Source organism: Poecilia latipinna, unplaced genomic scaffold (assembly GCF_001443285.1).
Source record: "Poecilia latipinna isolate Pla-1442-1.1 unplaced genomic scaffold, P_latipinna-1.0 Scaffold573, whole genome shotgun sequence".
Classification (NCBI taxonomy): Eukaryota; Metazoa; Chordata; class Actinopteri; order Cyprinodontiformes; family Poeciliidae; genus Poecilia; species Poecilia latipinna.
The window spans coordinates 13,923-34,643 of NW_015113189.1; the positions used below are offsets into that span (position 1 = coordinate 13,923).

The 20,721-nt window shown below is 37.7% G+C and overlaps 1 protein-coding gene across 6 annotated transcripts in view; it reads left to right on the top strand.

Moving 5' to 3' along the window:
- The first annotated feature begins 114 nt into the window (after positions 1 to 114).
- Positions 115 to 20,721, top strand: part of cacnb1 (calcium channel, voltage-dependent, beta 1 subunit) — a 53,680-nt gene continuing 33,073 nt past the window's right edge. For 3 of the 6 annotated variants that reach the window (XM_015041903.1, XM_015041904.1, XM_015041906.1), the window contains exons 1-2: positions 116 to 391; positions 7,495 to 7,581. In XM_015041903.1, the coding sequence (XP_014897389.1) occupies positions 299 to 391; positions 7,495 to 7,581 (180 nt within the window). In that variant the 5' untranslated portion in view covers positions 116 to 298. Of the gene's footprint in view, positions 392 to 7,494; positions 7,582 to 11,527; positions 11,778 to 20,721 lie in introns of those variants that run through there. The other 3 variants (XM_015041902.1, XM_015041909.1, XM_015041907.1) reach the window with 2 other exon arrangements.

Consider the following 20,721-nt stretch of genomic DNA (forward strand, 5'->3'; position numbering starts at 1 on the left):
CAGGCCCCAATAATACAAGTCGTCTGATTTAAAAAAATGAAATAAAATAAAACATTTTTTTTCTCCAACCGGATGCGCCCGTGCGTCATCCCGCACACTTGACAGCCGTGTCGGCGCTCAGTGCGCCAGTGTGTAACGCTATAGGCTGGAGGGAGGCAGCTGTTGCCATTATTTTAACCAGCCAGCTCAGATCCATCTCCGAGTTCTCCCCTCCCCTGGACAGAAAGAAAAGATGACTCCGTCCACGCCATCATAAACATACGACAACTGAAAGAGATTCTTTAAAAAGTGAAATCAAATGGTACAGAAAAGTAGTAGTATGTCCAGGACGCCTTCGACCCCAAACCAGGAGATCCCAATGGGCATGATCGACCACCATCCGCACACGCAGGTAAGACCCCAGAATGAGAGGGAGGGGAAAGATGATTCAATTTTCTGACAAAAAAAAAAAAAAAAGCTAATAATTCTGATTTATTTTTGACATTTTGGAGTCAGGAATGAGCTGCTTTTTAAATGCGCAAAGCTGTTTCACTTCTGGAGATTAACAGGTTGTTCGGAGCTCCGGTCGCTTGATTCGCCTGTCGCTCATTTAGCATCAATTGAATCAAAAATAACTGACGGAACAATAACATCCGGGTGGTTTTATTTAGGGTGGCAGCTGTGTTGTGTGTTTTCTTTCCAGTTTTCCCTGTTTTGTTTTTCAAATTATCTTCGAGATGTAAGACCGTGATGTAACGCTTGAGACTGATTCTGAGGAAAACCACACCTTTGTTTAATTAATGTGTTATACCCCAAACAAACTGCTGATCTGATCAAATGGAAAACACTTGTTGGCATCGGGAACTAAAAGAGAAATGCTCAGCTTCTAAACCCGTTAAATCATAATCTAGGGAGATTAAATCCAGCGTTATTAGAATAATAACACTTGATCCAGTTTCCTACTATTTTAGTTTCTATGCCTTTTCAAGGTGTCAGTTTTTAAAGATTTGTGTGTAACGTGGGCATGTTTAGTCATAAGTCTTTAAACTGATGAAAAAATGAGAATATCTAGAACAAACACACCCACGCTGAGCTCAGTCATTGTCTCTCTAGAGAAGAGAGAGGAGAAGAAAAAAAAAAAACACCTCATCAGAGACAACCAGCGCTTCAAACCATGCCAAATCCTGCTCTCTCCACTTTACTCCCACTCTTACCAGCTCCCTCTCATCTCTCTCATCCCCCTCAGCTCCTTCCAGTTCTTCCCTACAAGTGTCCCACTATCGCCATCGCATCACCATCTCACCTCATCACGTCTGTTTTTAGAAATCTGATCTCTATCTGCGGCGTGTGACTGCAGCGAGAAACAGATGGACAACCTTCTTGTCCAGGCAGCAGGGTGTTTGGTCTTATTTTGTCCTTTTAGTGTGTTTTAAGTATGCTCCTCCTATCAATCAAACGGAAAGCGGATGTTGACGTGCAGACGAGAAGCTCCAACATCCTGAGTTTTCTCGGTACTTCTGGAGAGTTGGACTGTGGGTCGAGAACTCATCCGAATTCAGAGCTGGGGGGTTCCTTAGATTAAAGATTGTGTCTGCAGGTCTGCGGTTTTAGATCTGAGCAGAATATTGGATTAGGGATTCTGTATAAAAGAGATGAAGCTGCAGAATGTAACTTTTATTTAAAAAATATGTTTTTTTAAGTCTGTTAAAACTCTCACAATGTTGTGACAGTAAAATATGAGGCAGATAATATGTTCACTCTGAGCTACTCATGCCGTCTGTACTGCTCCCTGTCAAAAACAACCAATCAGAGCCAGGAGGCGGGTCCTAGCGCTGTCAATCAATCTCATAAACATGCTCCAAAATGTCATATTAGTGGAGAAACGACTTACCATTTCATGAAACTTGTTTATCTACTGTCATTAGTGGTTAGTCTGAGCAAAGGGGGTGTGAACGGCGCACATATGGATTGACAGTGCTAAGACCCGCCTCTTGGCTCTGATTGGTTGTTTCTAATTAGCACTGGGAGCTCTTGGGAAAAGGCAGATGTGCTTGATTTTTTTTTCTCATATTGTCACGACATAGTGACGTTTCAAGAAATATGTAAAAAAAAAGAAAAAAAAAAGATACATATTTTTAATTAAAGTTACGTACTGCAGCTTTAAGAGATTTTCCAGTTAGTAGGGGTGCAGTTTTCTGGCTGATCGTTGATGAGCAATCTTTTAAAACCCTGACCTGCTGATTCTGATTTTGGACTTTTTTGTCTAAAAATGTTAAAAACGGCAAGAAAATCGCTGCTTTGGCAACAGTGGGATGTCTAATGCAAATGTGCAGACTCTGTGAGCAGAGTCCTCTACTGCTCTGCTGTGAGCAATAGTCGATTTTTAGACCTTTGTCGAGGCAGATAAGATCGATAAATAAGATCGGTTTCACATGTAAATATCGGCTGATCCCCCAGAATTAAGAAAATCGTGTTGGGCTTATCGCTGCACCCCTATGCGGGTGTTGCGCTCCCAAACCACCTGCCACCCCGTCCGTCTCTCACACCCTGCTTAATTACACTCCTAATCTGGGAGGATGTTTACCAACAGGAAGCCTCCCCTCCCTACTTCCTGTGGCATTTCTCTGCCCTTTCCTGACATGAACACAGCCACGTTCGGCTGCGGCGGCTTTTCACAGATCATCTGCGCTCCATATTGAGCATCTAACAAAGCATGAGTTAGCTTCTCCCTTTTTTCCCCCCTCAGATCATAAGTCTAATGACTCCTTCAGCTGTGATATTGCTTCATCTAACATCTTAATTGCTAATATATTTGGTGGCAATGCATCATCTCCTGCTCGACAGGCGTTCAGACACTAATAGGTTGTTGCAACCAAATGTACTTGATGCAATCAAAATCTCATTTTGGCAATGCTAATAACATCCTTTTTAACTGTGAAAATGTTAAATTTTGGTGAAATGTTTGAAACTGAGGTGCATTTATCGCTCTTTAACAAGCAGCAGCAGAAAACTGAACTGAAGATTAGTTATTTATTTATTCAGCGCCTGAGCCAGCCAGCAGTTTCAATGAGATCTGAAAGGACAGTTTATGCGGCTGATAATTTGGAACAAACTGCAAGGTTTGTCATTTATTTACATCTTTTCTTTTTTTACCTTAATAATCTTGCCCTTATAATGCACTCAGTCTAAACTGGAAGATGTATGTATACAAATACTTTCCATCCAATTTCAAAAACCTTGAGTCTTTTTTGTTTTATGAACAATATGCAGAAATAACATTTTGGAGATCTACAAAGCTGGTAGTGAGACTCGCTTTTCAGCTTTGATTAGAAGAAACGGTCATTAAAAAAGTATTTACTCTGGTTTGAATACAAATGTAAGACATTTTAGTTTCTAAGAAAGCAGCATACAAATGAAATATGTTGAAGTTACTGATTTTTATTTTGTAAAATGTGAGAAAAGGACATAAAGTGCATAAAATGAAAAGGAAAGGTTGATTTTCTGTCATTTCTCTCCATTTAAGATCTATTGGGTCATTAATTAAATCATAGGAAGTTATTTATTAAGACTACAAATAAATATTGTATAACAATAATACACAACACAGGCTAATGAACAGAAACGGCTTCATAAATAGGAAAAATCCAAGACAAACCACAAACTTTAACTAAATAAAATTTAGACTAAAAAAGGAAAATAAGAATCCTCTTGAAATTACTGTTTAAATTTACACCTGAAGATTTGTTTTCACCTATCACTTACACTAAAAGTGCAGGAAAGGGTTTCAATTGGAGAAAATTATATTTTATCTGCACTTTGAAACATTTATATGCAAAAAAACAAACAAAAAAAAAACAAGAAAAGTATGAATGAAGGGTAAAATTGAGACAGCTGGAGATACAGGTACCAGCAAAAATAAAAGTTTGAGATAATTTAGGAACGAGTGGAGCACAGGAAACGCGAGCCTCAAAGTGAAAACACTGAGGCGGGGAAACATTTGGCTGTTGTCTTTTTGTGAAAGCATACAGGCAGCTTTCATTGCCCAGGATTAAATGACTCCACTGCAGTTATTTAAACAGCGCCATTGGTACTGATGGAAATGTGACACTCACCCCCCACCACCACCTCTTTCTTTTTCCCTTAACAAGCTGAACAACAGCTAAAATGGAGGCAACGAAAGCTTATGGTCGTCTTCCGTTGCATTTGATGCAGCACTTCATCAATGCTGAGGCTGCTCTAACGATTTAGACAGCAGGAATTAAACCTTGTTTTAAAAAGATATCAAAACATTAATCTAGAATCTAATACTTTGTGTCTGAGTTTTACATGTCAAGGTTGCAAAAATGCCAAAAAGGTGAAATGACCTCCATTTATATTTTCATCTAGAATAATATTCTGATTCAAATGTCTTTGACGGGATTGTTAAAGATACCAAAAAATGCTCATTGTTTGATGTTTTGATGTTGGTAAAATCTCCTCTTTCAGCAGAATTACAAGAGCAAACATGTCAGCCAGCACAAGCTAATATTACCCGTTTAATTATTAACATCTTATGGATAGTAAGCAGACGGCAAAATATGGGTAACAAAAGATTAAGAAAAAGATTGCAGCCTTGATTTTAATGAACGGATGGTTCAGACTGAAACTGACATGACTATAGCTGTAAAAATTAAACTTTTAGAGAGAATAGAATCTTGTTTAGTCTTCAAAAGAAAACTGAATCCATGTTTATGACGTTAAAAATTTAACTTCTTGTTGAGACAGTCCTGTTTACGTTGTATAAAATGTACTTTTTGTACCCTCACACTGTAAAGATATGTTTTCCAATTAAGTCCAAAAGTGAATGAACATGCTTACATAAATTTTATTTTTGATTTATTTAACGTACAGTTTAAAATCTACTTGCCACATGTTGACATAAATAACAGTTTTGAATGAAAAGAAGTAGTTGGAAGAAAAACATCTTGCGTGTTTTACGTCTTCTCTCAAAAATCAATTTGATATAACATCAATCTTTAAACACAAAACAGGCAATGTGTATAAAAATAATAAGATTTTTATATATCTTAACTTTATTATGCTACAGCACTATTCTGAATCAATATCCTTCATTTTACCTTGATTGAATATGTTTTCTTATTTTCTTAAAAGTAAAGATTGAGGTACTCTCTTATAAAAAGCAAAAGAAAACATGGCATAGCTTTTTTTAAATGAAAAACCAGAACAGGGAAGATGATAGATCAAGTAAACCAGGAGTTTTTCCCTACAAACAAATATGACAATTTCCCTCTTGTAAAATTTTGTGGCTCCTGCATTTTGAAATTTGGTGATTGCATCTTGTGCAATAAATCTATACCCTGTCCTGACAGGTGGTTAAAAATAAAGCTGAAAAAAATAATAAAACATTATTGATTTGTCTTTAACTTTCTCATTCAATGCAAAAGTTGGAGAACAGGATTTTTGAAGATTTTCTGCGTAGGTGGACTCTGATATCATGCTCTATTTTTGCTCTTGAACAAAACAAAGTACAGTCACTCATGCATTTTGATGATGTGTCTCATATTCTCTATTCTAAAACTTACCAGAAAGTATTCACAACCCTTTAATCGTTTTTCATATCTGAAAGCTGTAATTAAATCAAAAGGTGCATCAGCAAGGTTTTCGTTTTAGTTATGCAACCGTGTCTTTGCACAATCATTTAATGTCTTTATGTATTCCTCTAGCAGATTCATTTTCCAGTCAATAATATTCAAGAATATTCCACAAAAGCCCGGCACTTTACAAGAGTGTGTCCACTAAGACAGAAAAAGCAAACCCTGGTATAAACCAGCAGGTTATTTTTAACCTTTCCATACTGGAGTAAAAATAAAAACAATCACAATAAACCCACGTTGACCCAAATCATGATCCAGAAAATATTCACAGTGTTTCACTTTTTCCACATTTTATGTTTCAGCCTCATTCCAAATTGTGTTAAATTAATATCTTTCCTCAAAATCCTACATGCTAATGTCCCATTATCAGAATGTCAAACTAGATTATTGAGTTTCTTGCTAATTTATTGGACTTAGAAAAAAATCACATTTTCTTACGTATTCCTTGCTTTGGCAGCAGTTCCAGCCTCAAGTATATAAAAAAATATATTTTTTATATTATTTGCAAAAATGTCCAAATTTAGCTTTTTGAGAAAAGAAAAACAACGATCAAATTGGTTTTGGAATACGTTTGCAATATTATAAAATGTGGCAAAAGTGCTGGAGTTACTGAGAAATTGCTTAGAAGCATCATTGAATTCCTCCTTTCTATATATATATATATATATAAAAAACATAATTTGTAGTTCAACAGAATGCTCGAGATAAATTCAGTTAATGTGTTTCCCTCATATCTGCTCCCTGTGGAAACCTTCTGACCAAGTGTGTTTGCTTTAAGGCGTTGCGACAGCCTCCTTTATGCACATTGGAAACTGTGTGACTGTGATGACAAAACACCGGCACAGGTCGCTTATTACGGGTTCCTTGTTAATCTGTCTCTGTGCAATCTGCAAGTCGAACACAGGGGACTTTGAGGCAGTTGCTCATTGCGTGTGTTATGTATGTGTGTAGGAGATCTGAAAGGATGACTGGGTTACTGTAAGAAAGTGTGCGCATTCAGTTGTGCATGAATATAATTGCCTCTCAGGGTGTGAGTAATAAACCAAACGAAGCTTACGTTAAGAATTTGCCTGTGAAAAAAAAATATGCGAGGCCCCTGTTATGAATAATTTCTGCTAAAATGCATTGTAGGCTGGTTATTTTAATGCTTTACATTTGTGCATGACTCATTTTAGGTGCAGGAGATTTGTGTAAACAAGATAAAATGTACTCCCGTCATGCTGTTTTGTGTGTAATACACCTTATGGCTCAGAGCTGGAAAAGCAGGGGGCATCTGGATTTGAACCGGAGACCTCTTGATCTGCAGTCAAATGCTCTACCACTGAAACATGAACCCACCAGGGAGGAAATAAAGCCATACCTGGATGAAGTGCATGCTGTTGCTGTATTGATCCATTGTGTTTGTTCTTCACCAGCTGTCCTCTTTTCATGCTTAAATAGGCGGCCCCCTAATTGTCGACAAATATGATTAGTCTGTATTGTGTAACCATGACAATAGGAGCTGGGGATATGTGGCCTCAGCCTAACCCGGAAAGGCCAGCTGCCAGAGATCTACCAATCAGATTACAGCATCTCAGTTTGAATCGCATGAAAAATGGCGAGTAATAGATGGCGGTCATGAAGGCTGTGGGCACATTTTCTTTGGTTGACTTCCTCTGTGGTCTGGGACTCTTGCCGCTTTATCTCTTGGCTCCATCTGACTGCCTGATCGTTTTCAGAGGCTTTTTACAAATGCTCTTCCAAATGTTAATGGCCATCAAGCTCCCCGGAAACGAGGGTTTCTCAGAAATGTGTCAAGTTAATTATGAGACTGATGGATGATTCAACTTTCTTTTTTTTTTTTTTTCCTCAATCTTTTCAGGGAAAGTACGCCAAGAGGAAGAGCCGATTTAAGCGCTCAGATGGGAGCACCTCTTCTGACACCACCTCTAACAGCTTTGTCCGACAGGTAACATTTCACACATAATCTCCTTACTTTCTGCCCTACTCCTTAATTAGGAAGCCTTAAATTTAATATAATTAAAGTACGGGCTTCTAATGCCAAAAAGTCAGCGATTTAATTTAAATATGGGCAACTTTCATCTCTTTTCTGCCGAGTTCTTTAACAGGTCTTTAATGAATTTTTGTCCTAAGTCATTCATTAAATTATAAACTAGCAGAAGTATCTTAAAGTCTATTCTCTGAACTACAGGAAGTGTAAGGAGTTTAAAACTGGGGTGATGTGCTGGTTGTTTTGTCCCTACATGGTTGTATTCTGGGTAAAAATAACCAAAACAAACACGGGAAATAGAAAAGACAAGACAAATCCTTTTTTTTTTTTACATTTTGTGAAGAGGTTAGTGTCTTCTTCTTAGGTTTTCATGTCGTTTACTGCAGTGGTTTTTGATGCAGCACCACCGCAGGCGGGGAGGGGAACAGTTTTTTTTTAAATGATTTGGGTAGTTCGACACAGTAGTAAATCGCATCTGCTGAAAATGTAGCAAATGTTGCAGTTTTGGTTCCGAGTCTATCGAAGTATCAGGTTTTTAATCATAATTTGTACCTGAAACTAAACATGATGGCAGTCAGAAATCTCCTGGCAAGTGATGGCAGGAGAAATCAACAGCAAAAAATAAATAAATGCTTTGCTGGTTTGCCAGATAAAAAATAAACAACCAACCATATGGTAATGTTTTCAGGTTGATCATATTTTTCTACATTTTTTGTTTGTCTTTTTGGCAACAAGAACAGTATATGGCTCACTCTTGCATTATTTTGAATATGTTATTAATAGGGATGCCCTGGTCTGAATTTTAGTAAAAATTATTGTATTTAGAATAAATCAAATCAAATTAAAAGCAAACATTTTCCATTTTAGTATCTTAAATTTTCTGTCTTTTTCGAAAGACTGCATCCTAACATCGTTTTTAAATCTGTATCCACTGTCTGAACTGGCAAACCAAATTTAGGCTATTCTTGAATTCTGATCAAATGGCCTCCAGGCTGCTCTTTGGACACTTCTGACTTAGATATTAGATATGAGATCCTGAATTTAATCCAGAATGATCACTTCTGCTTGATCCAGACCCAGCATGCAGGTGTTTTGGTTCTGCTATCAATGCGCTCTGTGTAAACAGTAATAAATTTCCACCACAGGAAGGCTGGAGTAAAGCATCACACTCTCATCATGACCCGTGCAGCCTTCTGTGTCTGGACATGACATTTCTGAAAGCCGTGTGGTGTCATAGCTAAACGAGCCACTCTTTTTCTGTCTGACCTCTTCATTTCAGAGAGGAACTGATGTGCTCTTTGCTGTATGACATTTAACTGTTTGGTTCTGGCGCTGCTTTAGAAAATAAATAAAAAAAAATCCCATCACTGTCGGTGAACACAGGGAGCTGAAGTCTCCTGTGGTTTCAAAAGGTTAGCAGCATTCTCGCCTGCACACGCTGCCCTTCCCATTGCCGTGTCCTTCATTAACTCAGAGCAGAGAAGACGACACCCCGGCAGTAAGATAGTATTTATCTTACTATGATTAAACATACTGTAGATGATGTGTGTAATCAGCACATCCTCTATTTCTCTTGTTGCTGCATTGCATTTTGCGCTTTGCATTTTCAAAATGTATGACACATTTTTTATTTTTATTTTTTAACACACATCCAGTTTGCTCAAAATTGCCAGACAAAAATAAAACAAAACAAAACAAAACAAAAAAAAGCAACAACACCCTTTCAGGCAACATATAGGATTTTGTAAATATAGCCTTACATATCAACCGAGAGCACAGTATAGGCTTTACAGTCTCACACACGCCCACGCCAGCGCACGCTCGCTCGGCCGCATACACACAGACGCACCGGAGCCACAATCAACCGACGGCAGAGCCGGCTGGTACACACGGCCTGGTTTCTATGGCAACCGGGTTGCTGAATCTCCCCCTGTGAGAGAGCATCGGTGGGATGTGGAGACGAAGCAGAGGATGTTTCGATGGGTTTGTGTGTGTGTGTGTGTCCTTGTTCTCGCTTCTGGGTGTGAGGCGAGGGCGCGGCCTACACGCTCACACGTCTCGTAAGTTTTGTGCGACAAGTTGAGCAAAAACATGAAAAAACAGGCAAACGGCTGTCTGCCGCATGAGGTTGGACGGTTGCTTCCTGTTGCTCTGAAAGAGACCGAGGAGGCTGTCAATGAAAAAAAAAAAAAAAAAAACTTTTTCTCTTTACAGTAAATCATTTAAAAAAAACCTCACAGATTCATTCATGAAAATTAAAAGTTTCAGCTCAATTTATTATTAACTGAAATACAGAAGTGGGGGAAACTTCTACTAGATATTTCAAAACATTATATTCACAACTACAGGCTTTAGATTTTTTTTTTATTTCTTTATTTCTTTGCTTTTGTTCAAGTGAAAGGGAGGAGGAGGTTAGGCATTGAGAAACATCCCTTGGTAGGGTCAGAGGTCGCCCTCTTGTGGACAGAGTCGATCCTTGCTTCGTACTGAGGACCACAAGTTTCACTATACGGTAAAAAACGTAATTTTATAAATAATTTTATGCATCATTTACATAAAACGGTAATAAAATTGTGACGTAAATAAAATATAAATACATACTTACCTTTTTTTTTTTTTTTGCAAAAGTCCATCAGCAAATTGTTCTGGCTTGCCAAAAGACACATTTAAATAATTAAAAACATTTACATTGTTTTATAAATGTTAGTTTTTTTGTTGTTGTTTTAATAAAAATATTTTTAGCTACTTATTTAATTGGATCGTAGTACTTGATAAAATTAATAAGAAATTAATACAAAATTAATAAGATAAGATAAATAAAGATAGAAAATAAATTCTCATTGCTTGCCATGTTGTTGTGTTTGTAATTTTGTTTGTGTATTTGCTTCATTAAATCAGGTTTCTCTTGAAAATGATCTTGGGTTGAGGTTCACCGATTGCAGTTTTCTTGCCGATTACTGCGAAATTACATCAATCAGTCCCTCCACTTTTCTGCAAATTATTGTGGAAATTCATGCAAAATCAACAAACCCGTGCATTTTTTTTTTTTTTTTGCACTAATGCATAATTGTGAATTTATCACAGATTTTTGGCAAAAATGGTGAAAAATATTGGATCCAAGTGACTGGTTTCTACTAAGCATCTGCCTCAGCCTTTCTTGATTTATAATCCATAATGATGCAACAAGTAATAAAAAGTCGCATTTCCCATCATACATAAGTGCCAATATTTCAAAATTAGTACACTTTGATTTTTATTGTAAAAAATCCCCAAAAACAGTTGTGAAATCCTTGAGGAACTGAAAAGATGTTCAATATTATTTAATTTTAACAACTTATTTATACTTTAACAGTTTGTTAAGTTTTAACAATAAATTCTGGCACAACCGGCCCTTTAAGAGCATTCATGATCTTGATTTGGCCGAAAATTTAATTGAGTTTGACACGCCTGATGTAGGGTAAGCCACTGTAAACTAGTAAACTGAGCTTCATGTCTTCAGTTCCCTGAATCCCCCCGATGATTCCTCTCTATCCAAAAAATGCATAAAGGGACAAACTACAAAGTGAGAAGTTGGGGAGAATGACCTCATAGCAGAAGTTCAGAGGAAAAAAAAAAAGTGGAAGTGGGGGGGAATGGTGGTGCAAAATCCTTACCACTCCCCAGTTTTCTCTCTGTTTCTCTCTCTCTCTCTCTGGTCAGCTGGGCCTCTGAATGGCTGACGACTGCATACCAAACTTCCTTCTGGGTCTCAGTGTGTTCACGTCCCTGTTCTGTCCTGCCAGGGCTAAATATATTTACCCAGATTGCAAATGTAGCACAAGTCCTGCAACTCGACCCCCCCTGCCGCCCCTATAGCCAGCTCCAACACTGTACGCGCTCCTCGGGGGGTTGTGGAGGTGGGCGTGTGCGCGTCCGTGTGCGGCCGGAGGTTAAGAGTGCGCTCTCTTAGTTTCAAACACTTTTCTGGCTGTCTACTTTATCACACACCACCACACACACTCAATGAGACATTAACATACAGACGTCTCTCTCTCACACACACACACACACACACACACACTCGAATAGAGTGGACTCCCCTTGGTTTGCCGGGGTGCGGCAAGCGTGGCAAACGAAGCATGGAGCGGACTGAGAGGATTCCAAGGCCCGTAATGGTAAGAAGTAAAGCTTTACAACTTTGGCCACATCTGACTGAAATGGAAGGACAGAGTTTTAAAACTTCGGATATATTTCCGTTGACCTTTGACAGATTAAGTGGATCTTTCTGTGCCATCCTGGTTTGTATTTTTCTTTGCTTCCCGTCTTCCGACTGTACCAGGAGTATCCATTTTGGGCCGTGTTACAGCTGCTCAAAAGGCGCTGTGTTTTTAATTAGACCTCCAGTCCCAGTGGCTGCGTCGGTGCACCAGTCTTCCCAGCACCATCGCCATTTCAGGGGGCTTCTCCATGTTCCTTCACAGGCCCAGGTTCAGTCTATCCAGCTGTACAACCTCAATGTAAACTGGGTTTTTATACTTCTTGAAATTAGACATCGCAGATATCTGCATTTATGTTTACGATCTCATATGTTTTATGTTCCAAGCAATATATTTAAAAAGACTGAGCTCTTAAAGTAACAAGCTCAGACTACCAGCTCTCTCTCTGACTGCCATAAACCCCAAAATAGTCACATCTGAAAAGCCGGTTCTCAGAAAGAGTTGCCATATTTGTTTGTTTGACAAAACCAGTTAAAAATTCTCCACATTGTTTTGACTGAAGAGATCGGAGCAGAAATTGAGTAATTAAGTTGGTGAGCCAAATTATTATGATACCGACCAGGTTGCTAACAAGCTAACAGTGGCTGCTTTTACGCTGCCCAAGAGGTGTAACTTCAATGGATGTAACACATGACTTGTGTGATATTCGCATCACACAAGTCATGTGACCAACAACCGGATGTTACTACTGGCGGAAATAACAAAGAAGACGACAGGAAGTGGTAGGAGGAGGATGATGGTGCAGCATCACGAAGTTACTTATTTTGTGAACAAACTTAGTCACCTGTAGTTTTAATTGTGTTTCGTGTTTAATAGAAACACTGCAATTGCAAAATTGTGTTGTTTTTTTTCCACATTAGCAGAATAAGTTCTGCGCATATTTATTTATTTTTTCAATTCAGTTTTTTTCTTTCAAATGCAACTCGCTTGTTCATCACATCCATTAGATGCTTCATCTGAGTTGGATTTGGGGAATTTATTTGAGCGGTCCAGTTTAGGTTACGTTTGTCTTACTTTGTTTGTAATAATTTACGATGTACAACTTAATCAGCAAATTTTAAATCTGTACTTTGATAACACATCAAATACTAATAAATAAAGTTTTCAAATGCATCAAAACTGAAGCTATACATTTTTCCTCGGTTTGTAAATGCATTAACAAACAAAATGCTGTCTTTTTCTGTCTGATTCAAATTGGATATTACTATTACGGATACTACTATTTTGTGTTTTAAAAATTCAAATCAAAAGCACATCTTGTGACATCATTGCACTACTCGTTTAGTATTTATCGTTCGCTTTATCTCCCAGGCCCCAAAAAAACCTCACGTTGTCCTAAGCAGCTTGAGTTGCTCCCATGTTTCATCCTGAACCAATGTGTCTTCCTCACATTCAACACACACAAAGCAAAGATCCAGCTGACATAAAAGCAACATGCCGTCTGCTTCGATCGGGCAGCCTGGGCTCCCACATGTCAGAACGCCACAAACGCTGATGCATTGTGTTTTCTGACACCTTTCTGTCAGAACCGAATTTATCTGCCATTTCAGCTGCTGTAGCTGTTAGGTGCTTGGACTGGTTTGACCACAGATTGCATGTTTTCCCTAAATTCCTGCTTTCATTTTTGGTTTTCTTTCTGAACTCTAAAGCCAGTGAGCATCCTTCAAGTTAGACCTTTTTTTGCTTTACACAAAATGGTTCATGGAGGGAGGGATGTCCATTAGCTAATATATCAACCACTGTTATGTAACAAAATGAAATATTTGTTGTCTTTTGACTAGTCTGCTAATAATTAACATCACCTGAAGTTGAAAAGTTAAAAATTTGACATCAATATTGACAATTTTGTGAAAAATTGTTTTCATCTTTATTATTTTTTCCTCTTTTTACGTATTTTTTCACACTTAACGGATTCATACCATTACAAAATGCAGTTTTGCTAATTTAAAAACTTCCCAAACCAAACTTGTTTACATTTGAAAATGTAATTTTCTCTAAAACTGTGCCTCTCTTGATGGTAGCAAGTGGCATCAAGCATTGATGGCAACTCTAAATGAAATGTTTACTTTGTATCTCAATCAATCTGAAGTCGACTTTGACTAGACCGTCCAAAAATATTTCGATTTGCTTTTTTTTTTAGACGTTCAGAGGTGGACTTTGGATTGTGAATTTAAGCTTAAGATCAGATTGGTGTTTGGATTAGTTGAATCATTAACACTGATTTTAACTGTGAAGAATGAGACCTGGATTGATTTAGAGTTTGTTCGGGGTTTTTATTGATCAGTTATTAATGTTGTCTTGGAGTAATTTTGGGTGCCACGTTTTCATATTTCCTTAATTTGTGGATCATGACTCCTGCTGAGGTTTTCTGGAGTCTCAAAGCCTTAAAAATGAATTAAAGAAGTCAATCAATTTGAATCAGTTTGTTGCTTTGTACGCAGCTGTTTCACTGAGTTATAACAACCTTTTTCTTATTAACCACAGAAATAGAAACCTACAAAGGGTGAATGTTTTTTCACTGCACTGTAAATGTGGTTGAAAGATGGTAAGAGTTGAACGTATATACAACTCTGGAAAAAATTAAGAGTCCACTTCACTGAACCCCACTGAAAACTTAATGAATTTTCCACCAAATATTAAATTCTGAACTCTTCCTAAGAGAAAACATGAGTATTGTTGTTTCTAAATGAATATGAAATAGTTTTCTTTTTTGCATTATTTGAGGTCTGAATGCACTGCGTCTTTTTTGTTATTTTGACCATTTCTCATTTCCTACAAATAAATACAAAATTTTTGCTTGGAATTTCAGAGACATGTTATCACTGGTTCATAGAACAAAAGAACAATGTTCATTTTATTCAAACATATACCTATAAAAAGTAAAATTAGAGAAACTGATCGTTTTAAGTGGTCTCTTAATTTTTTCCAGATCTGTATATTGTTTTTGGACTGGCTAAAGCATAAACAGTATGTTATGTTTTTAAATGAAAGTCTTGTAAGCAAACTCTGCTTCTGAATTAATATCTAAAATCAAACATGATCCAATTATGCTTGCATTTGGTATCTTTTACAGATGTAATCCTTTTTAAAATTATTAACTGACTGAGTTAGACTTGTATTACACACTCATTAGTGAAGGCGGGGGTATTTCGGTTCAGTTGAGTCCATTTGTGACTCATCTTTCTGGTCATTTCCACACAGTCCAGCCAGTTTCCAGGATGCGACAAAGACGTAAATAAAGGCCAGTTGCAACCACAAGTTTTGAGATTCTGTCTTCTGGGACTCGTTTTTTTCTCTTAATCTGCCTTTATTCACCTCAAACGGAGCCAATCTCACTCTCTTCATGAATTTATTGCACGTAGAGCTGAGTCTTGGTGCTACAGTTTCCCTTCGTTGGCAGGAGTCGTTGTCTTCCTTAGAGATAAACCAGAAAGGATATTTAATGTTCTCACTTTTCCTCTTTCTTTATTCATTATCACATCATCCAGTGTGATAAGTGTGAAGATATTTTTATCTGTTTAATTATCAGGATACGGGGTTCGCAGTACGTGTTAGCTCTCCGATGGTAATCACCTCTTAGTCATACACTGTGGATTCTTGCAACACCTGCTGTGATGTTCCTGTTTGTTCGTGGCAGTAACAGATTAAAATCTTTAAACTCTGCACTGTTTTCTGGCATCAGTACAGAACGGTACAGTTAAGATTAGTTACTGTGTGTGTGTGTGTGTGTTTTTTTAAGATAATAAAACAAAGGAATGAATGATTGCTAAACTATCACACCATTAACGCCAAGTCAATATTTTATATAGTCTTGTAGAAACAAATCTGCTTCTTCGTTTTTGCTGCTGCTCTTCAGGACTCGTCATTTTTCTTAGTCGCTCATCTTTTCCTGTCGTAGCCGCTCTCCTTTTTCCATTACCCCGTCGATTCTGCTGCTCTCTTTTCCCAACTGCATTGATTTAGTGTTTTTTTTGTTTTGTTTTTTTTTCAGCAATGAAGCATGTTTGGCAGCTTGATGACTCAACAAATGAGAAAAGTTTGCAGCAGATAATTGAATATTCTCAGGAAAACACCAAAGTTACGAGAAATGTCACGGACAAATTATGGCATCTTATAAATCAGAAGATTTCAGACTTCGGTTTGTTTGAAGCTTCGTGTTGAAGCTGCTCCCACACTTATTCAAATAACTGCAAGTACAAAATATGTATGTATAAAAGTTGGGTTCAGTGTTCAGGATTTCCTTATAATAGTTGGAGGCTATTTTTTATTCCTCCTTTGCTAGTTTTGTTATAGTGCCTTTTAAATTTTGATAACCAGCTCCAGCCAGGATCTTCACATGATGTTTTTCTTTTTTTTTTTTGCATTTCATAGATATTTTGTCCACCAAAACATGTTGTGGGAGTCGGACCTTGTTTCCCTCCTGAATGGTATGATGGCTACACATTGCAATGCTCTTTACACAACTATTTATTTTCTCATCCTGATATCTTAGGGTATTTTCATGTTGGAATGGGAACCAAAATTGCAAGATTTGTTACATTTTCAACTGGTTGGGTTCGTTTTCACACTGCACTGTGTTAAACAAACTAAACTCTTTGAAAAACCTTTTACACCGCTTCGCCTCTGGTGGCTCTGCAACAAGGACCACTGAAGGAAACTACATGAAAACCTCTGAAGAAGACATGAGTGCAACTCCCTTCTTCACAAAATGTAAACATAAATAGAATAGTATAAACTTGTTTTTGTAGGATTTCTATTTTATCCCGAGCCATTTCTCCCGTTAGCATTAAACTCATTTGTTTTTGTTATATTTATCCAGAATGCCCTGCAGTGCAGGCCGCTTCCTGCTTTTTGAGCAGTCTCCACAGTCCACTTGCATTCACACTTTGAACCACACCAGAGTTCATTTCAACCAAACTGACCAGAGTTTGTGTTTGTGGTCCGATTGCGCATTCACAACTCCCCAAACAAACCAAAATTTCTAGGCAAACAAATTGGAGTTCAACTAAAGTGGACTAAATGGGGTTGGTGTGATTCAGTGCGTCTGAGGTGTTGCCTTAAAATACCTCCCCTCTGAATTAGATGATGATGGCAGCATCATCTGGGCTTTCCCAAATGCCCTTAAGACATACAACTCTTAGTTAATTTATGACCTAAGTTTCAAATCTCCAACTGGATATTTTTGCTTATTTTAATGTTACACAGCTCTTTAAATGTCCTGTGAGTAAAGATATTTGCCCATTTATCCAAAACAACTGGAACTTTCAGTATGTAGGAAGTTATTTCTGCAATCTACAGTCTATTAAAAGAGCGCCCCTCAGATTAATTTCAATCCCTGCAACGGTGGGGGTGAAATTACCGTAGTAACTTGATATTGGCTGGAAAATGCAACGTCTCCCCTTTCAGAAATCGCTGGAATTTTGCAGATAGCGCAACTTGTGGTGGAATTACTGAGCTGCAAATTTGGCTGGATCGTTAGCACTACGATCAGTCTGGAAGGGTTAAATAAACAACTTTAAAATTACCTAAATAATGTAGGTAATCCTAATTTATTATGTCAGAAGTGAAATTTTTTTCTTTCTAATTTTAACAAAAATTGCCTGCTTGTTTATTTCTACAGCACCACATCTACGAGAAGTATTTGTGGGCATTTAGTGATGCAGTTCAAACCTTACAAATCCTTTCAGTGGTGTTGTCATTATGCGTCTGGTTTCACTAACTAACCAGTGTGCTGCTAATGAATTTATGCTACTATAATGTTGGTCCAAAGCTGAAACATCTGGAACATCTTGGCTTTCTCTTCGCCTTTTTTTTATTTATTTACAATCGATTCCTGCATGTAGGCGCTCACTTCTCATCGCTCATGTAGCCCTGACTCGGCCTGGTTACTATGACACTGCTGAGGTCCCTGCCGTGGCTCAGCCAATAGAAAGGTAGCTCTGCCATCAGGTGGCCTGTATCTATTTTGAACAGGAGCTGTCTGTGAAGTGAAGCAAGCAGCTAAATTAGAGACACAACCTAATGACATCGGGGAAGGAGGAGTGGGTGATGAGGGGGGTCGGAAATGAAGAGCGCTCTCTCTCCTTTTTGATTTTGTGTGATGTTAATAACATAAACGGATGACTCAGACACTCATCCACATATAAAAAGTCGTAGCTTATTGCTCTCCCTCCCTACTGCCTTCGCTGCATCACCGACCTGTTGTGGTAGGCGGGTTAGACGATGCTCTTGCCTCTTTTTTCCTTTCAAAATGTTCCACTGGGAACCTCATCAGGTATTTCTTAGTCACTGCCTCGTGTTTGGATGCACCTGAACGCCTCATACGATGACTCAGATCTGCTAAGTGGGGGTACTGCTGTTATTGTCCTCATTAGATGCTGCTTGGAACTCACAGTGCCACCGCCGCACCACTTTGACCATTTCGATAAATGGAACAGGAAGTGGCGAGCAGCCGTCCAGCGCCCTGGTAACAGGGAGTGCCCACTCTCATTGTGCTGTTGCCAAGTCACAGAGCGCCTCAGTGAAACAGGTGGCAGAGTGAGAATCAACATTAGTGTTTGTCATTTCGCTTCAAATCCTGCAGATACACATGGACAGCCGTCAGAAGCAAATACAAGGTTAATCACACATAAAAAGATGTGCAAACATTGACTCATAGCAAAGATGTTGCACCCATAACTGTTATTTTTCCAGACATTTGACTCCAGCCAAATATCTGTACTGTTTTCTAGCTTTTATATAGTTGGAAAAATATAATTCCCTTTAAGTCTGCTTTAAAAAGCAGCACAAAAACATCTTATTATTTCTAAAATCTTCAATTTGGGAACATTAAAGCTGCAGTATTTAACTAAAAAAAATTGCTTTATGCATATTCGATCTGACATCATATTATGACAAATAATCTGTAAGTATTTGTCACTTACAGGCTTGTCAGGATAACACATTTTGCTGCACAGAAGTTACTCCAATAAAAGATAATATTGTTGTTTTGAGATCATTTTCAAATAATATAATGGTAATGGCATAGTAATGCAAGAGCACATTCTCGAAAATCAATGAACTTTAAATTCTAACAATTATTTAACACCGGAAGACATTTTAAATATCCAAAATAAGAAAAACAGAAATAACAAATAAAATGAATTATGAAGTCACTGCAAACAAAACTGTCCTTCAAAAAAAGGGCAAGTTGAGACAAATATACTTTCGTCATCAGAAGGAGAGCGAAAAAGAGAAAAACAAGAAATTGTCCAAATGGAAATGATTGAACTCATGCTAATATCTCATGCAATTAATAGATTTCTTGCTTATTGCGACAGGTCTAATGATTTAATTTTTGTGTATCAGTTGGATGAGACTAAGATTGAGTTTTCAGCAAAAAAAAGGCTCAGAGTGAGTTTGGAACAAACCCAATTCTCACTGTTGGGTACGGTGGAGGACTAGTGGGGCTGTGGGCTTGTAACTTTATTATTAAAATGCATGAACTCCTTCAAATATTAGGAGTTTTTAAATGAAAATGATGGCTTCTGTCAGCAAACTACTGGACAATGATCCGAAACATATTAGCTTAGAAATCAAGTTTCTCCTGTAGCCATCATGGACTTGCATAAACAACTCTTCTGTGTTTCAGTCCAAACTGAAAAGATTGCTTCAGTCTGGAAAACTCTTTTTTTATTATATTATTTTTATAGTTGTTACAAATATCTTCCTGCTTTTCTGCTGCCACTCTTGGGGAAATATAAGACAAACTTGTTTACTTGATTTTACTGTAAATTTAGTGTTTATCAGCTGATGCCACTTTCATATAGTTGAAATAATATGTCTCACTTAAATATAAATAATGAAAACTGTAAAAATTATATATATATTATATAATTTTAAAATACCTTGTTACAGTTATTTGGCAGCAATCACCTAAATGAGTATGTCTTTAATGGCTTGCCATACCTGTCCTGAAGCTGAGTCAGTGTTGATGAATACCCATCGTAAGGTGGTCTACCACTTTCCGTAGAAGTCTGACTGGATTTAAGGGCCACTCAATGACATTGCCAATCCTTTATTGTCTCTGTTTGTTATTTTGGTCTTTGTTAAGCTGGAGGACAGATCTTCACTCTAGTCTGAGTTACGAGTGACTCAGTTAAATCTGTTCCAAAGAATCTCTCTTTATTTTGCTGTCGTCATGTTAACATCCTTTTTAAACCTTTTCCACTTTAATTATTTGCTATTTGATTGAATTAGAGTTTCTTTTATGAGAGTTATGATTTCTGTTTTGTTTTATCCTTTAAATATATTTTTCCTGTTCTTATTGTTCAGATCTTGCTCTAGTTCATTGAATTATACTGCACTTTAGTCAACATCTGTTGGTCCTGTGTGCTATACAAATAAATTGACATTGACAAGAAGTATCTGTCAGACTTACAACGAATCTGAAGAAGCCTCTGACATGCTAACAGCTCAATTTCACATGTCCTAAATTACATTACATTATCAGTTGTTGGCAAGCACTGCTAACCAACCTCAACTGCTTTTGCTGCTTCTGACCATGATTCATACAGAAACGAATCAGATTATTTTTATTTATTTATTACCGTGATCATTCCCACTTCCAAATATATGCGATTTGTATGTATTCTCCAGTGTGAACTGCAAACAACCTGAAAGTGTCCAGCATGCGCAGTAGAGGGCGCAATAACGTCACACATAGAGAGCTTGATCAGAGTTTTGCCAGCCGCCATAAATTTTGGAAGTAAACATGGACGCTAAAGGTGGAGTGTCTTACGCATTTTGAAGTTGTTGTCCGACCGGAGCGAGAGCCAGCAGTGTAACACTTAATCCTCGTTAT